Here is a 23,837-nt window from a genome sequence, read left to right as displayed (position 1 = left end):
CTTTTGAGCATCAGTTTTATCAAAATCTGAAGCCATCAGAGAGAGGATATTCTTCAGTCTTTAACTATCTTTAAAGTTCTTAATTAATATAATAAGACAAGTATTTGCAGGATTTAGGCCAGAGACTTCAATTCAGTTTCTAGAAACTTTCTTGCTTCTTAACATTAGGGGGACAGTATTTTATGGCTCTTGATGCACTTCATGATTTTAGAACTGTGTGTAAAGATACAAGCACCCAAAACAAGAACAATCAAGGTTTTGGTCTAAAAAGGTTTTTGCTTGTATCTTTTTAAATTACTAGATCCTTTTTGTCTGGCCTTTTAAATACCATTCCTAATTATTAATTGTAGATATTTATATGGGCTTCCATTGTATCAATTTTAATCTGGTATATTCATTTACGATCAGATTGTTCCAATTTCTTTACAGTATTCCTCTAAGGTTTGTGTTGTCGGTTTTATTTTTTTTATTTTGATTATTTGTTTTGTTTTGTTTTCTCATGATGTCTCTAAACTTTTTGGAACACTTGCATAATTGAATCATTAAATTCATTAAGAGATTTAAAATTTTCTGAGTAATAAGCTATACTCAGCCTTGGAGCAAATATGCATTTATGCTATGCCCACCATCATGCAAGAGAGGAAATTCAAGATGGGACTATTTATATATTTTTCTCTTATTATTGGTAGGTATAATAAACTGTAATTTTTACAAGAAGTGCCTTTTTAAAGAAATCTCATGAATTTTAGTTATGATGTATTTATAACATATATTTAAAATGAGCACGATATCTTCCAAATTCTTAGAAGGCATAATCTAGTCACCTAAACCATGTAAATACATACTCCCAGTGAAGCTCAGTAATTAAAGATTAACTTGCAGCTTAAAAGAAACTAGAATTATAAAGAAACAAATAACGTTGCATTCATGTATTTTATAGACATTCATTTATCTGAGTTGGCAACAATGGTTAAAATACAAGGCTGCTTAATAATTTAGTTATACATAATTGGTCAATTTTCCTTCTCACTGGCAGACAGTGAATTGGCGAGTATAACTTTACAGTGAGAAGCATAATTATTGAAAAAATAAACACACAGAACATTCAGTGAAAAAATGTCCCTTGTCTCTTTTTTATGACATGTATTCAAAGTATGATAAAATGATAAATGTAGAATGAAACAGTCAATAAAACACAATAAACTGTGCATTTTCTGTCTGTCAAATAGAGAAGCCTATCTATTCTAAGTCACATGAAAGAAACATGATGAAAGAATCAAGGGCTTTTTCTATAAACTTCTTTAAAAATTTATCATATGAAAATAAATGTAGAATGTGTTATTTATACATCATATATAAACCAAGTTTTTCTTTAACACATACTGGAATATTTTAATTTTTTAATCTAAGAGACAATGATTGTATGTCAAGGAAGTAGATGCACATCAAATAATTGTGTAGGCCCAAGCCAAACAAAACAGACAAATTTACTAGTTATAAATGATATAAAATGTCAAAAAATATACAAAGCAGCCAATAGAAGTAAATAAGCACATCTGTTAATTGTGGCCCTGAGTGAAGTATCTAATAAGAACACAGGCTGTGAATATAAAATTTCATACCTTCATAAATACGTCATAACAATGCTGTACAGATATTAAAATACTAAGATCAATATCACCAGACAATGAGCTCATAAATTTCACAGATATGCAAAATTCAAGAAAACCGCACCAGTGGAAGGGGAAGCCCTGGGTCCTGCTAAGACTGAACCCCCAGTGAACTAGACTGTCGGGGGGAGGGCGGAAATGGGGGAGGGTGGGGAGGAACACCCATAAGGAAGGGGAGGGGGAAGGGATGTTTGCCGGAAACCCGGAAAGGAATAACACTTTCGAAATGTATATAAGAAATACTCAAGTTAATAAAAAAAATAAATAAATAAATAAAAAAAGAAAACCGTTTCTGTCCAATTAAATTATTTAGCATAATATTTTTATTTCAACTTCAAGGGAAGAACGTAATGTACTTTTATGATCAAAGTTAATTTCATAAGTATTTTACAACGACATTTAAATAGTCTTTTCTTCTTTAAATTGTTTTGATCAGGGTCGGGAGAGACTCCTCAGCAGGTAAGAGCATTTGCTGCTCTAGCAGAGGACCTGCATGGTTCTGAGCATCTGTAGGGCAACTCACAACTTTGTAATTCCAGTTAGAAGGAGTCCAATCCTTTCCTCCTGTTTGTAGGCACCAGTCAGGCAAGTGTGGCACAGACATTCATGAAGGCAAAACACCAATATGCGTATAATTTTTTAAAATGTAAAGAGTTTAAGTTTAGCTGGAAGTGCTTAAAATCAATGTGTAGGTGTGTGTGTATGTGTGTGTGTGTGTGTTGTGTGTGTGTGTGTGTGTGTGTGTGTGTGTGTGTGTGTGTGTGTGTGTGTGTCTGGGTGAGTTTACGCACTTGCAGTATGTGTTCAAAACTTGGGTATCTTACATACTAGTCAATCATTGTTCTACTAAACTACATTTCCAGACTCTGTTTCCTTCTCAACTGGATTTTTACATAAGACCTTTCAGTAATTTAAATAGTAACAATGTTAAAGTTTTTATAGGAGAAGAAAATCTAGCATTCTCAGCCTGTCACATATGTTAGATTTTATGCTTACATATATTATCTAAATCTCAGAATAACCTGAATTTTCTTATCTGTTTTAAATAAAAGAGAAAGTAAGATGGGGTCACAAGAATTAAAAAAAAAAAAGTGGTCCAGGCTGCTCTAGAGGAGAAGTTTATATTCATCTCAATTCTGTCTGAAACAAAGTTGCACATTTCCGTAGGGCAAGGAGAATTACTCCATCACATATTTTAGCAATAACTTGTAAATAAGTTGAAGTGCTTAGGTAGGGCATGCAAAGAGGTTGATTGACTTAATAAATGGTCAGTGTAAAAATTCATGGTGGCCACATGAATCTGGCACTTCTTTGTCTGAGTTTGGGTAATATATTCTAGCTTTGACTTCCAGCTAAATCTTAGCGAGATGACCTTTAAGGTAGAGGCTATAATCAAAATATTGGAAATCATTCTAGCACCACAAACAAAGGAGAACAGATGGTGAAACCATCAGAACTGACAGCACGAAAGATGAGCTGTGGGAAGATCAGAGTGGCTCTGGTGAGCCACAGGAAAGATGTTTTCAACGTGCCAGACTTTCACTTGAATACCACTGAAATGTACAAGTCTCTCTAGCTAGAATCAGTCTGGACATCCTATCATGTGTTGAAAGTTTTTGTTATTAGGACACTTTTTTCTTGTTATGTGGAATTAATTTGTATTTCTGATGAGTTCCTCTCAATAGGCATTTACTTAATATTGGCTTCACCACTGCTCATTTAGACTTGGTGAAACACTAAAAATTAAGCAACAATTACCAAAGTCTATAGAATTATGATTGTGAAAGTTCTCAGATTATGGATCTATGTTAAGGAGAAAAATCATCATTTCTGGTAACTTTCTATAAAGCATTGCAGAATAAAATCAATTCCAGACCAACAGGTGTCTCATTTCCAAAGGGGGAGACAGGAAGGACTGCATAAAATTCCCAGGAGCCTTATCATTGAAGTTCAGCTTCTGAGTCTTCCTTTCATCCAAGCAATTGAAGATAAGGAAAAATGTTAGATGTCCCTTTTGAGACATACACAGGAAGCTAAGGGTTTTATATCATATCCTTGGAATTTACTAAATGAATTGAAATAAGTATAATGCATGTAATATGATAATAAGATAACCGTGTTTGAGTATAAATAAAATTATACTCAGCAGGAATCAACAAACAACAGCATCCTGTGGACATTTATAATCCAAACTGTCAGGAATTTTTAAGGATGATGGATTTTCAGTGGATAAATATTGGTGATTAAGATAGGGACCTTTAAAACTAATTGCAAACAATACATATTAAAAAAATCTATGAGTTAGGTAAGATCTTCCAAAGGTTTAGAACAACAACCTTACTGGTGCATAGCTCCCCTTCCTCCTAGAATTGACCACAGGAATTTTGCCTGGATTTTATGACTCATTTAGCTCTGCTTCATACCATTGATAAGGAAAGTTTATTTAGATATCTAAATTAAATATAAGCATGTAGATTGTTAACTCCTTAAACACATCTCTCCGGTGCCATGGTTTTTATGTAATATGATTATATAAAATCCAAAATAAAATTTAAATGTCAAATATGATGACTTGGAGTTAATTTCCCCCTTTGCTGCTATTATAAACCATGTGCAGGAAAAGAACGCTACCTTTTGATGTTAGTCTTTATGCTTTCATTCTGATAGGATAGTATTGAATAGCTATATGTACACTTACAGGGCAACAGTGGCCTGTCAATAATCCAGAAAAGGGGATGTTTCAGATGAACCACATTCGGAAATTAAGGCTACATGAAGAATCACAGGACTAGATAATCCTGATGAACAAATCGATCTTTCAGAATCAGAAATGTTTGTGGCTTTTTATTCAAAATCAAATGGAATGGGATGGCATGGCTTATGTTAGATATGATAATGAGGTAAAGGATAAATGACCGAGTTAAGATTAGTTCACAAGACTGGAGCCTGAAAATGAAGAGTATACCTCTGTTTTGTAAGCAGCACACCACTCCTAAATTTAGAGAAAATAAATATTTCTATGGGGGGTTAAAGAAGAGTTATGAATCAGGACCCCAGATTAAATATTAAAAAATGTGAGTAAGAGGACAGATCAGTCTTGCCTGAGGATTAGCAGAGGATGTTCTTTTCTTTTTGAAGGTTCTTACTTCTTTATTTTTAATGACCCAGGACTTTAATTGAATCAGTTTGGTCTGGTCATTCACAGTGAGGACACTTCCTAATAGTCTAAAAATGCCTATCTTAAATTATGTTTGTTTGCAACCCCATAGGAAGAACAACAATATCAATCAACCAGATACCCCACCACACCCCCAAGCTCCCGGGGACTACACCACCAACCAAAGAGTACACAAAGGAGGACCCATGACTCCAGTCGCATATGTAGCAGAGGATGGCATTGTCTGGCATCAATAGGAGGAGAGGCCCTTGGTCCTGTGAAGGCTCCTTTTGCCAGTGTAAGGGAATACGAGGGTGTTGAGGTGGGAGTGGGTGGGTGGAAGTGGGAGCATCTTCATAGAATCAGGGGGTGGGGTAAGAGGGTATGGGGGGGAGAGGATAACATTTGAAATGTAAATACATAAAATATCAAATAAAATAAATTCTGTTTGTAATGTTGACAAACAGCCCCACACTGATCATTTGACTTAGTTAACCAAAGTGTCTGTAGTACCAAGTTAATTTACCTGCAGAGAACCTCCAGAATTCAGAGTGTTGAAAAACCTGGGGGGACCTTGACAATTCTTCTATTGCTAGAGACATTCTACACCCTGACTGTCACACTCCTGAGGTTTGCTTTCACATGCTTAAATTTTTTCTAGCACTACCCGCATGGCAACCAATTTATTCCCAATTATAGTTGAGAGGCACTTCAATTTGAACATAAAATAGTTCTGACCATTTCATTTGGGAACCTATACATTCATCTATAACACTTTCAAAATGTTTACCAAAGTCTGTCACCCTAAAATGTTCCAGACATAAGCTTGGGATACAGCATAATTTGTTTTCTGTTATGGTATAAGAACATTCGCATAAGTAAAACACACAGTGACACCCATGGTATAACACATAAAAGCAGATCAATAAATGCATCTCTGATAATAACTGTTCAGGTTTGGCAGGTATCTTTAAAGCTTGTTAATTAAATTGAGGAAATTAACAAGAGATATTTCAGTGGCTTCTTTCCACTGGTCCGATGTGTAGATGACCATTTGCCTGTTAAATTCAAATAAGAGTTTGTAATGATATTTAACCAGAACTGATGAAACACGATCATAACCAATAACGTTTAACATTATAGCGTAGACTATCTTCCAATGATCTGTGCACCATAATGTTTCTGATTTAAAACTATCAGTAAATTTAAGGAAATGCACAATAAAATTAAAAATCTGTCTGTGTATCTTAAAATATACTTACGGATTATCCAATAGAAGAACTATGGGATTTAATTCTTTCTTTGGTCTATAATATGCCCTGAGAGGTACAATAAAATTATATAATCCATTCCCAGCCGTTTCAGCTGCAACTATAATTAGTTTATTTTTGAATCCATAGGCTTTTGCATCCTCATAGTAGTTATGCTGGCAACTCTAGAGAAGGAAAATTACACAAAGAAATGCCATTTTTATACTCCAGTAAAATTTGGTGAAAGAATTTAGGATATATGATTTTGTAAAATTTATCTACCTAATTTTCTAACAGATTGGAGCACAGTTGTGATTTGTCTTTGCCCAGTTCTCGAACTTGATGTAGGAAAGTGTGATCAATAATGAAAAGGAGCGGGAAGTACACAGGTGGACACGGAAAAAGGACTGTGTGCACTGGCTACTTTGCAAGCTAAACGTTGCTGTACGGCCACACACTATTTGTTTTGTTATAGTATAGACATGTGGCTTTGGTTTTCAAAGTATATTGATGTTATGATTAAGCAGCCTCAGGGATATTCCCAGTCCTAGCTACCTAAAGTGATACCATAAGAAAAAAAATTTAAAAAAAGAAAAGAAACAGAAAACTAAAAGAATGGAAAAAGTAAAGAAACGAAGCAGAGTTGTTTAAGGGCAGAGCAGGCAGGCTTAAAGAGTAAGAAGCAAAACATGAGAAAGAAAGCACAACATTTGATCAGTACTCATCCCAGAGCTGGGTAAGAACAGTTATTGGGAAAATGTTGCTATTCCTGAGAGGTTAGGCTCAGAGGAAATTAATTAACATTACTGAATCAAGACAGTTTTCAAGCTTAATTATCTGCAAGCCTAACGGCTTCAGTGATGTTTTTCTTCACCATTATATGTCTCTACATGGACTTCTTTTTATTTACCTGGGTTGATACTAGTTCGTTTTCTTGGTGTTCCTTGCCTATGAAGTATCCTTTTTCCATTATCCCTTAATAAAATTATTTTTAAACTGGCAGAATGAAGCACAATGTGAGAATAAGAATAATTAAAACATATAAAAATTAGAAATTTTGTTGTTACTGGATTCAGAAAATAATGTTAATTATGTTTGAAGACAAAAATAAAAGCACTTAAAAAATTAACAAAATCCTATTTAATATCCAAGGCAGTTGTTCAAACATACTATATTTATTTCTATATATCCTCTTAAGAAGAGCAATGCAATCCAAAAGTTAATTCAGAGCTAAAGGTCTAAGTCTGTAGTGAAGCACTTTCTGAACTTGTGTGAAATATCAAGTTCAATCCCAATGGTGAAAGAAATAATTAGAACATATATAATGCAGCTGGGAGAATCAGCTGCAGAAGAGACATGAAAATACTATCACAAATGCAAAACACAGGCTGAAAAAAAAAAGCTAGAAGCTAAAAAAGTTCACAATCCGGAAAGAACCTTATTCAAATAAATATTGAGGGTTTTTCTAGAAGTGACCAAGCTACAGGTTTCAGAAAATTCAGTGAATCATAATCCCGAATAAACATTGTAGCATAGCTGTAGGCATTATTATGAAAGCACAGACCACCAAAGACTATAGGCTCTCCATCATAAAGAGGGAATATCAATAATAATGTATATTTATAGTGACCAGAAGAACAGAAACACTGAAGAAAGAAAGTTCTGCAGGACTAGAAACCAAGCAAATTCTCCCCCTAGGATGAAAGTAAAAAAAGTCCAAGGGAAAATTTAATGTTTAAAAAAAATTGTCAACCTTCAAATCTCATTTGGTAGAAATTTTAATAGTGGAAATGAGGCAGTAGAGAAATAATCTAAAAAATAAAGAAAAGAATATGTAAAGGAAAAGAACAGTAGAGAATTGGGGAAAAGGTCTACATAGCATACAGTACGGAGAGTTTTTAGTTCTGATATTCAGATTCTACAACCATTTAAAAGCCCATGTTTTCTATTTTTTTTAAATTTTCTTTCATTGGATTTCTTTTACATATATTTAAGTGTTATTCCCTTTCCTGGTTTCCACTCCGGAGAACCCCCATTTCATCCTCTCACCCCCTGTATTCATAAGGGTGCTCATGTACCCACCCACCAACTCCCTCATTCCTTGCCACCCTGGCATTCCCCTACACTGGGGCATCAAGGGTTCACAGATCAAGGGACTCTCCTCCCATTAATGTCCAACAGGCCTTCCTCTGCTACTTGTGTGGCTGGAGCCATGGGTCACTCCATGTGTACTCTATGGTTGGTGATTTCATCCCTGGGAGCTCTGGGGTGCTGGGTGGTTGATATTGTTGTTCTTCCTATAGGATTGCAAACTCCCTCAGTAACCTCAGTCATTCTAACTACTCCAATGGGGACCCTATTCTCATTTCAGTAGTTGGCTGCCAACATCCTGTTCTGTATTTGTAAGGCTCTGATAGAGCCTCTCAGGAGACAGCTATATCAGGCTGCTGTCAGCATGCACATCTTGGCATCCCCAATAGTGTCTGGGTATGGTGGATGGATCTACATTTATAGAAGTCTCTAAATGGCTTTCGCTTCAGTCTCTGCTCCACACTTTGATTCCATATTTCCTCATGTATTTTGTTCCCCCTTCTAATAAGGACTGGAGCATCCACTTTCACCTTTCTTCTTTCTGCTTGACCTTCATATGTGGTCTGTTAATTGTATATTGGGAATTCAGAACTTTTGAGCTAATATCCACTTATCAGTGAGTACATATCATGTATATACTTTTGTGATTGGCTTATCATTCAGGATGATATTTTCTAGTTCCATCCATTTGTCTAAGAATTTCATGAGGTCATTGTTGGATTTCTTTTTGGAGTCTTATTTATTTTTATTAGACTTTTTTATTAACATTGAAAATGCTATTCCATTTCCTGGTTTCTCAGACATAAGGCTCCTCCCTATCCCATCACACCCCCTTCTTCTATAAGGGGGTTCCCTCCCATCCTTCCTCCCTTCTCACCCCTTCATATTCCCCTACACCAGGCATCCAAACGTGGCAGGACCAAGGGCTTCTACTGCCATTGATGCCCAACAAGGCCATCCTCTGGTACATATGCAGTTGGAGCCATGGTTCAGTCCACTTATAGTCATTGGGTAGTGCTTTAGTTCCTGCCAGCTCTGGTTGCTTGGCATTGTTGTTCTTATGGGGTTGCAAGCCCCTTCAGCTCTTTCAACCCTTACTCTAATTACTCCAATGGAGGTCCTGTACTCAGTTCAATGGTTTGGTGCTAGCATTCGCCTCTGTATTTGACATGCTCTGAATGTGTATCTCAGGAGACATCTATATCCTGTTCCTGTCAGCATGCACTTCTTAGCTTCAAAAATCTTATGTAGTCTTGGTGATTATATATATGGGGAACGTGTGGAGCTGACTCTGAATAGCCAGCCATTCCTTCAGTCTCTGCTCCAAACTTTATCTTCATATCATAGCCTCTTAAGAATCTTTTTGTTCCACTTTTTAGGAAGGAGTGAAGCATCTACCTTTTGCTCATCCTTCTTCTTGAGTTTCATGTGGTCTGTGGATTGTATCTTGAGTAATTTGAACTTTTGGGCTAATATTCGCTTATCACTGAGTGCATATCATGTGTGTTACCATGATTGGGTTACTTACTCAGGATGATAGTTTCTAGTTCCACCCATTTGCCAATGAATTTCATGAAGTCATTTATTTTTTGATAGCTGAGTAGTACTCCATTGTGTCGATGTGTCACATTTTCTGTATCCATTCCTCTGTTGAAGGGCATCTGGGTCCTTCCCAGCTTCTGACTATTATAAATAAGACTGCCATGAACATAGTGGAGTATGTCTCTTTGTTGTATGTTGGAGCATCTTTTGGGTATATGCCCAAGATCATTAGGTATGCAGCGTCCAATTTTCTGAGGAACCTCCAGACTGATTTCCAGAGGGGTTGTTCCAGTTTGCAATCCCACCAACAATGCAGGAGTGTTCTCCTCTTTCTCCACATCCTCGCCAGCATCTGTTGTCACCTGAGTTTTTGATCTTAGCCATTCTGACTGTTGTGTGGTGGAATCTCAGTATTGTTTTGATTTGCATTTTCCTGATGACTAAGGATGTTCAGAGTTTCTTTAAGTACTTCTCAACCATTCAATATTCCTCACTTGAGAATTCTTTGTTTAGCTCTGTACATTTTTTATTAGGGTCATTTGGCCCTCTGGAGTCTAACTTCTTGAGTTCTTTATATATTTTGGATATTAGCCCTCTATCAGTTGTAGCTTTGGTAAAGATCTTTTCCCAATCTGTTGGTTGTGTTTTGTCCTAATGACAGTGTCCTTTGCCTTACAGAAGGTGTGCAATTTTACGAGGTCCCATTTGTCGATTCTTGAACTTAGAGTATAAGCCATTGGTGTTTTGTTCAGGAAATTTTCTCCAGTGTCCATGTGATCGAGACTCTTCCCCATTTTTGCTTCTATTAGTTTGAATGTATCTGGTTTGATGTGGAGGTCCTTGATCCACTTGGATGTAACCTTTGTACGGGCTGATAAGAATGGATCGATCTGCATTCTTCTGCATGCTGACATTCAGTTGAACTGGCCCCATTTGTTGAAAATGCTATCTTTTTCCATTGTATGGTTTTAGCTCCTTTCTCAAAAATCAAGTGACCACAGGTATGTGGTTCATTTCTGGGTCTTCAATTCTATTCCACTGATCTACCTGCCTGTCTCTCTACCAATACCATACAGGTTTTTATCACTACTGCTCTGTAATACTGCTTGAGGTAAGGGATGGTGATTCCCCCAGAACTTCTTTTGTTGTTGTGGATAGTTTTCCCTATCTTGGGTTTTTTGTTATTCCAAATGAATTTGAAAATTGCTCTTTCTAACTCTATGAAGAATTGAGTTGGAATTTTGATGAAGATTGCATTGAATCTGTAGGTTGCTTTTGGCAAAAGGGCTACTTTTATTATATTAATCCTGCCAATCCATGAGCATGGGAGTTCTTTCCACATTCTGAGATCATCTTCAATTTCTTTCTTCAGAGACTTGAGGTTCTTGTCATAACAGATCTTTCACTTGCTTGGTTAAAGCCACACCAAGTTATTTTATATTATTTGTGACTATCGTGAAGTGTGTCATTTCCCTAATTTCTTTCTCAGCCTGTTTATCCTTAGAGTAGAGGAATACTAATACTAGTACTCTTCAAACTATTCCACAAACCAGAAACAGAAGGAAGACTACCCAATTTGTTCTGTAAAACTCATATTTTTAAAAAGGCATTAGACACTAGAAAAAGTTCTGGACAATACTGATTGGGTGATCCTTAGAATAGTTAGAAATTCAATATCCATGAAATATCACAAGAGAACTATTATGTTTATGAACACACAGAAGGGACATGGTTAAGAAAACCCAAGGAGAGGATGTAAAAGTAGTGTTGAGAAACCTTGGTCAGAACAGTCAGCTGACAGTGGGACAGAGTGATGAGTTCATCCCAATCTGTACACCTCAGAGACACAATTGATTAATGCCATCCCACAATCCCAAAGAAAACAACCATATTCAGAGTAGATCCTATTATATTTGTATAACATTGTTACTGGAATAACATTGATCTCTTATGGAGCTGTGAAGCAATAAAACTGATAATTTTCCTGTATTAATATAGCAAAGGTAATTGATTTTAGAGGCCTTACACTGCCTCCTTTCTCTGAGAGCTGAGCTCTACAGTGAGAATTGGATTCGCTACTTAGAGATAATTAAGTTATCTTCTCTCTTGGTTTCCTAATGGCTTCACACACTCTACAACTAAGTGTTTGAGAAAAGAATTGAGTACATTAGATGTGAGTCCGGGTTCATATCGTGGTCATGAAAATTTATATTAAGCTTTTAACAGTCTTGAAGGAAAATATGAAATGTACCTGAAGTAAAAAAGAACTGAACCTTAAAGGGGACAGTGCAGATGAACAACACTGAAACCTTAGATCTGTTAATTTAGCAAAGATGACCAGAAATGTCAAATGCTTCAAAAATCAAAGAAAAGAAGGACATCAAAATAGTAAGTAAGGCCTTGAATAATAGAATTCCTGATTACAATGAAATGGCATGAAATAATTAAGAGTAAGAGAAAGATTCACAGGCCATCCTCAGATAGATAAACTTTGGAGTTTACTAACATTCTTTCAATCTTCTCTAATAGCAACATCAGACAATATTTATAACAAAGAGAAGAGCAAGAATCCTAAGTAAATGAATGGAAAGATGCCTTAGTAATCAAATGCGTTGAGTTAAATGTAATAACATAACCTTTCGAAGAACCCTACAGAATTCATAGCTTTAAAACTATTTCCATTTTAAAGATAATTGAACTTAACATTATTGGTGATTGACTCAAGTTTCACAGGCTATAAAAAGGGTGCTGGTGTTATAATTTTAAACCCAAATAAAGAGTAAAAGAAGAAATCCCTGTTTATGATGCAAAAGACCCAGAAATCTTTTTAGGTTGTGTGTTGTTCCACTTCGATCTGTTTGAAGTAAAACAAAAAGAAAAAAAATCAAAGAAAAAGGCAAAAATGTTCACACTTTCAGACTATTTTGTTGTGAGCTGGTTCTTTAAGACATTCAGGCAGGAAGAGAAAATTACACAAAATATGTGAGAAAGAGATACGCGACAAGACACTAGGTCGCCTTTGGCCTAGTCATAAATGTATGTAAACCTCATTTGTCAAGAGATTGTTTATTAAAACATAGGCTTAATATGTGAGCAAACACAAATGGTGATAAACTAATAATTAAAGTGGGCTAAGATTCTTGTGGCTTTGTCTTCCCTTGTAAAAACCTGATCAACTGGTTAACATAACTGGGTAATTAAATACAAGGAGAAAGCACTTTAATGATTTTCAGTGAGGAAAAAAAGTAAAAGTGATCACTTTATATAATCAAGTTTACATGCTAATATATTTTAATCAAATACTATAAAATTATTTCATATCATGAAATAGCTTATGCTATAATTTTATTATTAGAGAAAATCAAATCAATAAGAAAACATTACCTTGTCTAATCTTAAGCAGCAAAAGGGCACTTTTTCTTGAAGTAGGTGACAAAAAGTCGGTGAACTTCCTATGTATGGAGAATAAGGTGGGTAGCCTTTGGCATAACTGAAAAGCAATATGAGATGTTACAACTTGAGTAGTCATGGAGGCTGCAACCCACATGTTTGACCCAGATCTACTGCATGTTTAAATTAGAGTTAATAAATCTATGCTTTCATCATATTAGGAAAATCACACAGTTTACGAAATGGGAGGCAAATTATGATGAAATATGATTGATTATAATATCTTTTGCATTTTTATGTATCAATGAAGACATGTTTCCTGTCATGTGAGAATTATATGAACTTGGAGATTGCCTATCATGAACTCAGCATTCCCACAACACAGCCATTCACATTCACGTTTAATTGAGAAAGGGGGGATTTGAGTTTGATTCAGAGAGAAATGGGAATGACGGCAAATGCGTCACAGCTGTTTCTAGAAAACATTTCCCAGTCCTCACCCTCGGATACATAAACATGTATCCATAACAAAGAATACTCCCATACCTTACAGAGTCTATTTACAGCAGGCTGTATTAAGTTTGGCTCTGCTATTATTCATTAGCCAGGCACACAGAACCAAGAGGTAGCAAGGACTTAATTAGTCAAAAACAGGGTCTTTCCTGAAATTGTTCTTAAAATATTATCAAAGAAATTTAGCGTGTTTACTGACTTTTGAAAACAGCCGCCTGCACATTTTGGCTACACTAGTTTGGAACCTGGAACTTCTAAAAGGCAGAAGCTTAAATGTTAATTAGTAAATAAAAGGAAATTGCTCAAAGCAATATTTTCTCATTCAGTGTGCAAGCTCTTGATTTTCGGTAACTTTCCCCAAGACTCCATGAAGTTAAGGCCTTGTTGAAACTATTTTTAAGGATACTCTTGGTTGGGAGGTAACATTGAGCACATTTTGTAAATTTAGAAGCTGACAGCCAATCCTGCTACCTTAATATGTCTTTGATTTTTCTATTACGATTTTCCTCTACCTCTCAGTGTTTGAGAAATCTAAAAACAGAACTTTGTTCACACTTCAAAACATCATTTCCTACAAGGATGGTTGCCTGCAGGGATGGTTGCCCAGTCTGCTGGTGGTCCCATTCTGTATCTACAGATATACTTGCGTATTTGGACTACAAAATACATTGAGACAAGATTTTTACCTACAAGTACGTTGACATTTTCTGAAACAAATAAAAATTGTGAATAAATTTAAAGTGACTTTTCTGTTTCAATGACAGCTCAGTTCCAGCTTAATAAAACATTAGAGATTAAGTGAATTTTATTGTGGGACATGATCAGCAATGATTGTGTATATAGCACTAGTTCTAGTAACAACACTTAATGCCATCAGTCACTCAGGGCAACACATCCCAGGAAAACTTTCCCCCCCTCACTTCAAGTAAGCTTTCTGCAATGCAATGAATTGGCAGTCATGGTTAAAATGAGATGGCTGTTAAATGGTATGTGCTGTAAGAGATTGGAAGCTGAGTAAAGAAAGAATGTCTTTGTTTTCTAAATTCCAACAATTGGTAGCTCCCAGATAAAGGGGGATGCAAAAGGCTAGAATGAGGAAACACTTCATGGAGAAGTCAGAATGTGTCATTGGATAAAGTGTGAAATTTCATGATGGTTAATCCTGCTTTTCCACCTGATAAGCTTCTGAATCACATAGAAAACATATCTCTAGATGAAGATACTTTCACATAAGACTCACTGATGATGGAAGAATCACCATGAATTTTCTATCAGGGGTTGGGATGCTAGACTTAAAAAAAAGGAAGAAAGTCAGTTGGGTACTGCCACTCTCCCATCTCTGCTTTCGGAGTGTGCAATGTGACCAGCCATTTCCTATTTTATTATTAATAAAGAGGTCATGACTTCAAGAGGGAGTTAGTGGTACATGGGTACAGTTGCAGAGTGAAGTGGGAAAGGAAATGATGTGAGTATAGTACCCAGCTAAGATAGTCTCAAAAATTTAAAATAAAAAAAAATGTGAGCAAAACACAAACTAGTAAAACCAACATACTCTAAATTTGAGGATGTTTCTTCATCTGGTGTAGTTTCATCTTCTGACTGGTCACTTAGAAGATCACAGGTTTGAATTGATGATGTATCTGCTACCTCTAAAACAGGAGCAATGCTAGGTCTTCTTAGTTCCTTGCCTCCCTCTGAAGGAAGAGCCAGTGTAGGACCACTTGCTGCTCTACAGCTTGTGTCTTGCAAGTCTATAGCCACAGTACCTAACACAGTAAAACAGGAAAATCCATTAGCAGTTTTTTACTACCTGTAACATAATGATTATTTAATGGTTATAATTAATCTCATTATCGAACATGCATTTGTGTGTATGTGTGCATGTATGTATGTATATATGTATGTATGTATGTATGTATGTATGTATGTATGTGTGTATGTATGTGCATTGGTGCATGTGTACATGCACTCAGGAGGCAGAGGCAGGCTGATCTGCATGAGTTCAAGGGCAATCTGATCTACCAGGTGGGTTTCAAGCCACTCAAAGCTACCCAATGAGACCCTGCATCAAAAATTATTTGTTACAGATGTAGTTTCTTGTGATGAGAGCTTGGATCCAATTGTGAATATGTAAGAGGCAGTGAGGTCTTTAAAAGGTTTGGTCTCCTGGAAAGTCCTTACGTGAGGACCAGTACTCAGTCATTCCAGGGTATGAACAAAGATGATGGTGATTACTAGATATCAGATTCTAGGACAACTGTCTCATTGAGAAAAGAGGAAGGTTTTCTGGAAGTAATGAAAGAAAATTTTAAATAAATAGATAAGGGATGTAAATTTTATAGAATGGATTTATTGACGCAAAAGAAACTGATCTAGGATGGTGTTATCTTAAAGTTATAGAGTGGAGAGTACATCTACTACAGTAAGTCTATAGATGATCATTCAGTACCCTAGTACTTCAGAACAAAAAGAAAATAGGGCACATTAGGATTCTTTTCAAATATTATCAAAAGCAAAATGAGATTATTTTTATTTTCCAAGTGTGTCTCCTCATGTAAATCTGTCCCAACATTATATGTTAAACTCTTTCTCACTTTCAAAAAGATACTTATATAATCTCTTTGTCAATATATCTGACTGAACATTACTCCCCAATACATAGTTCTTCTGTCCTAACACAGGCTGAGCACAGACAGAACTATGCCTATATGTGTCCTCCATTTGGTCTGTTGTCAGGTATAGTGCCAATACTGGCATCTGCCAGTATCTCATATAGGTAGGAGAAATTTATAATCTAGCAGAAAATTCTCAGTTAGATCTGCAGTTAGAGCTGCAGGAACAAGCCTTTCCTTGCAACTCTTTTTCTCTTACAAATGCTTGGTCTTTTCTGAGGTCATTCCTGCATTCCTTCTGCCATAAATAGGTAACCTGTGCTTTAGAAGTGGGCAATTAATATATATATATATATATATATATATATATATATATTGTCTGCCGAGCATCAGATCCCATGACAGATGGTTGTGAGCCACCATGTGGTTGCTGGGAATTGAACTCAGGACCTCTGGAAGAGCAGTCAGTGGTCTTAACCACTGAGCCATCTCTCCAGTCCCAAGTAAATTCTATATTTTGACATTGACTTTTTTTTCCTTTTTTTTTTTTTTTTTTTTTTTTTTTTTTTTTTTTTTTGAGCTGGGGACCTAACCCAGGACCTTGCGCTTCCTAGGTGCTAATGCTCTACCACTGAGCTAAATCCCAACCCCCTTTTTTTCCTTTTAACTTCTGTGAAAATTCATTTCTTAGATCACAGGTTTTTAGACTATAGGATCTACTACAGTTTATTAGTTCAATTGTTCATCAGTGTTATTCTATTTTTTTATGAATCTCATGGTATTTGTAATAATTTGCTAAATCTTCCATAACAGTGTGGAGCACATTAGATATCATAAGAGACTAATTTCTCACAATTATGAAAGATAAAGTTACAGAATAAAAGTCTTCACATTGTTGTGATATTTTTCAGAGCATGGTGAGGAATAGATTGGTTATTATTCCTGTTTTGATGATTGACATCCTCTCAATTATCTTTTCACATCAGTTGCCTGTCCCTGAGTCTATGTTGTATTTCTTCTTCCTGCCAGTTCACTAGTCACATAGAAATAAATAATGCTAACCTGAATGACCCCATTTTACCTCCTTTAAAAAATAAAATTCTGAAATAATGGCATATACTCTGGCACTGGGCAGGGCTTTGGTTTCACTGTATGAACTTGGCATGACAGTCAGAAATTTCACCTAACACTATTAGTGTCTCATTGTGGTATTCAAGATATAGCTCAATATGTTTCCTACAACTTAATCTCTTACTTCCTTGTGGTCTATTCTTTCTTTTTATGTTTTGTCTATGTGTTCACAAGTGTGTGAATGTGTCTGTATATTTTTGTGTGTACAGGTATACACTGTATGTGGGAGCACACAACACGTATACAAATATACATGGAATCCAGATATCAAATGCATTGTTTCTAAGGAGTCATCTCTCTTGCTTTTGGGGACAGGGTCTCTGAGTTGCTGAGGGTCAACAGCATTGGTGAGCTGTCTGGACAATATCTATCTATGCAGATCGTCTCTGACTCTTCAGTGCTGGGATTATTAGTGTGTTCTAGCATGCTCAGCATTTTTATGTAGATTCGTGAGAACAAACTCAAGTCCTCATGTTTGCACAAGCTGTTTATCTACTTATCAAGATCCTTCAGTTCTTTACTTTCACTTAGATATTGTTACAAGTAATAGAAATGCTGATTGCATTTATTTTGCATATTTAATTCATAAATAACACTCTTTTGTGACTTTCTGCAACCATTCTCAACCACAGCACGGTTTGAAACTTCTGAACATTGAATTCAGATACGTGAGACTGCAGACTGAGTTAAGATAGACATGAAGGGCATGGTATTTGAAACCACATCAAAATCCAACCACTTTGAGGAACTTATAGAGGTGCGAAATCATGAAGGTCAATAGCGTATGTGTGTGTATCATGTTGGGTGTGCATGGCAGGGTGTAGAAATAACAGCCTCCGATTGGGGGTGGGTGGGAAATGAAGTTAAGGATAATAAGGCTAAATATAGGTCAGGTAAAATATCCAAACTGGGTGAAGAAAGTGAGCTCATTGAGTAAGTAAAGACAATGAAATTACATAAAGGGAATGACGTGCATTCCTTATGACAAGAAATCATTTAAACTTTAGGTGTATAGGTAGTTTAATGGGGAATTTTTAATGCATTTCATCTTAACTGTGTACATGGTATTATATTGTGTATGTGGGTGTCATAAGTGTAAAGTCAGTGATGGGGACATGATAAAATGAGAGATTTTTGAAAATAAATAAAAAACAACTACTGTGAGTAGTCTCATTTGGTAATTGAACAGATAATCAACATGAAACATATACAAGGCAAACAGTTATGATCAGAAACAAAATTACTGAATACATTTTGGTAATATTGCTTTATTTTAATCAATGGTTTAGAAATTTTGTTCTGTATTATCTAAGCATAATAGGGTATGATATATACAAATAAGTTTTAAAGTTGACTATGATTTTTTTAGGAAAATAAATGTGCATTTATAATCTTACAAAACACACTAAAGTTTATTGCAGAGTACTGACCCATGCTGGCAATGATGCTATGGACAGGCAATCTGGAAGGCCCATGATAAAATGACCTTGACACATTACTTTTTCTCTGTTGGTCTTGATTCTTAAATGCTGAATTTTCTTCTTTGGTAATATTAATATAAAAACATATGTCTGAAGCATTCATAATGTATCGAGGACCTGGATTCAGCAAAATGTTTTTATTATCCTCCCTCCTAACACCAACCAAGCAGACACCAAACCTTAATTTAAAAGAAGAATATAAGAGTTTAAGAATTACAATTAGAAAAAGTCCTTAGCTTTTTTCTTTCAAATATTTATATTTTAAGAAAATTATTCAACTCTAATCAAACAGAACAAAATAAGAACATCAAAAATAGAACTAGGGACCAGACAGGGTCCTAACATTTAATAATCTCACTTTTTTAAAAAAATATAAATTCTATTGGTCTCAAGCATTATGGTATATATAAATAAAAAATAAAGCAATATAGAATATTAGATTGCTTGTCATATAGTAGAGATAACATTACTTTATAATTCTTAAGATAATTAATAATGTCAAAGCTATGAACAATATGTCTTACCTTTCTCAGAATGTTTAAAATTGATTGACATAAAAGAGATTCATATCTAATGTCATGTGAAAGAAAGTGATGTCTTTGAATTGCTCTTGCTTACCACCTCTGTCACCTTTCATACATTCAAGAAAGAAACATTTCAACTGTTCCTCAATGGTCATACATGTTCTATAGGAGAACTTCAAAACTCTGAGTGCAATATTGTATTTAAATATTTATAAATAATAAATATTGTATTTAAATATTTATTATTGATCTCTGGTAATGTTCTAACTTTCAAATTTCTTCTTAATAGAAAACAGAGTATGTTACTAAGTCAAATTTTAAAATATATGTAGTTTTTAAATATGTATAAATAGTAGCAGAGAGTGTTAAATTTGAGTAAATTATTTATTAGTTAAGAATAACATTAATATAAAGTACCCAAGATTTCATTAAATAATATACTTTAATATAGGCAATTTTGATATATTTTTATTTCCTTAAGTTATTAATAAAAGGGAAATTATAAAAGGGAAAGAAAAGTGTCTAATGTCCATTTCTTTTTGGAGAGTTATGTGTTGTTTTAGAAATGAAAGTGGAAAGTGGGAAAAATTAGCCTTGTGCATGTCGTAAGTTTGAGGACACCCTGAGGTACATGAGATCATGATTCAAAAGATCGAAGGGGGAAAAGGGTGCTTTCTTTCTTCTTTTGTTGTATTCTTTTTCAAGGGTTTCTGGGTTTGCAAATACAAATAAAACCGAACATCTCCTTAAATTTCATTTAGGTAACAAAACACATTATTGGATAGCTATAAATTATTAATGTGGTAGGATGCTGTGAGAGTCTAAGATGTGGCAGAGTAGAGATTCCTAACGTATTTTCCTCCTGGTAAATACATCTTACAGGAAGTACTAAATCTATAGTTAAAAATGGAACAAAAATAATGCTGAAAATCCCTAAAGACATCCAACTCAGGAACACCAGTTTGGAAAACTGTACAAATGTTCTGATTGGGTGGCTGATGAGCTAACTCTCCCCTGGAATCCGAAACATACTTTTTGTGTGCATGGAAAGAAGCATAGGTAAAACTCTTCCCTTCATATTCAGCAAAAAATGTACTTTCTTCCAGAACGATGTGGTAGACTTCATTTCCTGAGCACCTCCCATACGTCTTCTGCCACTGTTCAGGTGACTGCTGCCCTTCTCTGCAACACAAGCACGCACACATACAGGCAAAGGAAAACACAATGAATGGGGGTGAATGATATTAATGGCCAGCCATCAGATACACAAAGTCAAGAATCAGTAAACAAATTCAGCATGGTTGCCTTAAAGGGCCTTGATCTCGGAATGATAGTATTACACAAAAGTCCCGACCCTAAATTAAACTCAGCATCACATATAACATGGAACCTTAATGAACAGTGTATTGTAGGAAAGTGAGAGTTTTACAAGACCCAATGTCAGAAGTATTTACTCAGACCATGGCTTCATGAGCTCACGTGGAAATGCTACATTCATGTCCAGTCTGAAGAACTTGTTTCGTTATCTCCACCACAAGGCTAAATTCACCTTATGATACAGCTTGAATCTTGCAGATGCCTAACTTTGGTTTTGGAATTGTGTTTTCCAGTTTATATATTTGAGTTTGTAACACTTGATGCTAACTTTTGTTGGTTTTATAACCAAGGGTCCCCTCAAGCTGTGTATGCTTTAAAAATCATTCACTTTTGTATAAGGGGCCCAGGAATAGATTTGATATTTATTTATACCATTTTAAAATGCATGTGTTGCTTTTATGATAGCATTTTATACAAGGCCTTTTGGGGATAGTTAAACCAACCATAAGAGTAAACTTTAGAGTAGATTAGAGCTATCATGGATTCTGGAGAACTACCCAGCTTTTTCTGCTAGTACTATAGTCCAGAGTTAGAAATCTATAGCTTAGAAGTTCATGTCCAGCACCTGGCATGCCACAACCAGGATCATAGAATTCTAAACTGCTAAAATGTGAAAATTAAAGTTTTCTTGCACATGAACTATACATTCTTCCTTGTGAAAACAATTGAAAGTTGACTAAGTTGGAATACAGAAGAGATAGTTAAGGTGCTTACAGAAAGAAGGCATGTACATTAAGAAAATGTGTAGTTTCCTTAGCTTTACAATGTTCTGTCTAATTTTGTGGTTTTAGAAATTTAAAGATTATGGGTACTAGCAGCAAAATCATAAAAAATTGAATGGACACACACACTTAATGTTCTCTCATGGCAGTCTCTACAAGATAACTTCTTAAAGTAAGAAAGTAAAGGATGAGCTTATCATACAAAGTTTTGAAATTCATGTTAAAGTCCAACTATAATCTAAATAATGAGTAAAGAAATGAATTTATCAATATTTTCTAAATATCCATTAACCAAGAATACACACATGTCCCCAAAGTAGAGGTCCCTTCTTCTTTACTCCATCATGAGTTTCTTATGGAATCAGATACTTAGATTTTGCAATCTACCACCAGATTTGAATCTCAACTCTGCAAATTTCAGTGAGTTATTTCACTCCCTATTTATTTGAGTTTATCCCTTCTGTGAAAAACAGCACCAACGTTACTATGTTAGCTAAATTGATGTAAGCTAAATAAATCACCAGGATGTTATTAAAATACAAAGTAGTCAGAAAACGTTGGCTGCCATTTAGTTGTTCTAACAACTTTGTTTCTTCCATTTTTATCGTTATTTTCAACATATCTGCCAATGCCCTACAGCAATAGTTCTTTAAATATCTATACTCTTCAGCGTTAATGAATCCCTTTAGAAATACTGAGATAATGGGTGTATTTGACTATTGATGAATGTATTTCTAATGACGATTTCCTAACCATCATAGTTTGAATATCACATGTTTCCCCACAAAGTCATATCTGGAACAATTCATCCCTGACTTACAGGACTATTTGAAGCTGGTGGAATCTTGAGATGGTAAAGGCCCCTAGGCAACCTTGGGTTGCCAAGTATGGGCCTTTGAAGGTCAAGTGTAGTCCTTCCAGCTTACTGATCCACCAATATGTTAAAAAGTCTCTGCTTCATGCTACCATTGCCCAGATGAACTGCTCTGTGGACTGACTGAAATCTCTCCAAAACCCTGTATCAAAATAAGTCTTTTTGCTCCTGTAAGTCATTTCTCTCAGATATGGTGTCACCGAAGAGAATAAAACTAAGTTCATTATGACTGATGATTCTTTGTGGAGAAGATTTCCCTTTGGCCAAAACAAATAAAATCATCCTGTGGACAAAAGAACACTTTGGGAAAATGGTATTTGGCAAAGACAAAAGTCTATGATGAAGATCCAGCGATGTTAGAGAACATGCTGGCAACAGATCAGGCCTTATTGGAGATACAAAATGATCGTGTGGTCAGGGATTTGTTATGCAGTTATACTAAAATTCCTTCAAGAGAGTCATGAATCTATTTTAGAAGCTGAAATGGAAACACAGTAGTGTGATGAGGAGAGTAAAAGTGATGGGCAGAGTTCAGACCAGCTCCAAAAATATGTCCTCCATCGTGTTTTTTCCCATCTTGTTATTTTAGAGATTTACTTCACCTTTCAGGAAGCATCATCTGATTAGGATCCCCTCTTTTCATCACTTCCCTAAAAGCTTCTAAGAAGTAACCAAGAACCTTTACTGTTTACTAATTATAAAGATGTAAAATTGTCTCAATGAAACTCAGGTCTCTTTTTGAAAGTAGGTGTGACTTCTTTCTCAACTATATTCATGGCAGCTTTATTCATTATAGCCAGAAATTTGGTAACAACTTAGATGTCCCTCAACTGAAGAATGTGGATAAAGAGAATGTGGTACATTTACAGCATGGAGTATCACTCAGCTATTAAAAATAATGGCATCAAAAATTTGCTGAGACAGCAGGAGAACACAGGAACAAAATCAACTAACCAGGACTCATCAGGACTTGAAGAGATCAGGGAGCCTTTAGGGGTCTGACCAAGGTCCTCTATATAATATGTTATAGATGTATCGCTTGGTCTTGTGGGAATTTAAACAGTAGTAACAGGGAAGTTGGGTGGGGAAGTATTCTTGACTCTTGGGCCTACTTGTGGCAACTTTTTGATCCTACTGGATTTCCTTGTCCAGATGGTATGTGCTTGATCTTATTGTAACTTGTTATGCTGTGTTTGGTGGATATCTCTGGAAGGACTGGTGTTTTCTGGGGAGGGATGATAGGGAGAAATGATATGGGAAAAAGGGAGATGGGGGCAGTGACTAGGGGGTGAAAGAGGGAGTGGAAACTGTGATCCAGATATAATACATGAGAAATAATAAATGAATAAATAAACAAATTAATTAATTAATGAGATGGAAATTTCATCAAATAATGATAGCAATATCTAATTGTACAAAACAGCAATTGTATGTAAATTAGGTTGCTAACTTCAATTTTATTGCAATTAAGAAAATGAAGAGTGTAGTCAAATACTACTTAGA

The 23,837-nt window shown here is 35.4% G+C and overlaps 1 protein-coding gene across 1 annotated transcript in view; it reads right to left on the bottom strand.

Annotated features, from left to right (window-relative positions):
- Positions 1-23,837, bottom strand: part of Kcnt2 (potassium sodium-activated channel subfamily T member 2) — a 267,014-nt gene that overhangs the window by 97,248 nt on the left and 145,929 nt on the right. Inside the window, exons 10-14 of the mRNA XM_032915567.1 lie at positions 20,394-20,543; positions 18,787-19,016; positions 15,166-15,379; positions 13,095-13,200; positions 6,090-6,262 (exon numbers count right to left, since the gene is read on the bottom strand). Of these exons, the coding sequence (XP_032771458.1) occupies positions 6,090-6,262; positions 13,095-13,200; positions 15,166-15,379; positions 18,787-19,016; positions 20,394-20,543 (873 nt within the window). The remainder of the gene's footprint in view (positions 1-6,089; positions 6,263-13,094; positions 13,201-15,165; positions 15,380-18,786; positions 19,017-20,393; positions 20,544-23,837) is intronic.

Source organism: Rattus rattus, chromosome 10 (assembly GCF_011064425.1).
Source record: "Rattus rattus isolate New Zealand chromosome 10, Rrattus_CSIRO_v1, whole genome shotgun sequence".
Taxonomy (NCBI): domain Eukaryota; kingdom Metazoa; phylum Chordata; class Mammalia; order Rodentia; family Muridae; genus Rattus; species Rattus rattus.
Note: the sequence above shows the minus strand (reverse complement) of the source record. Positions and strands in the feature narration are given on the sequence as shown.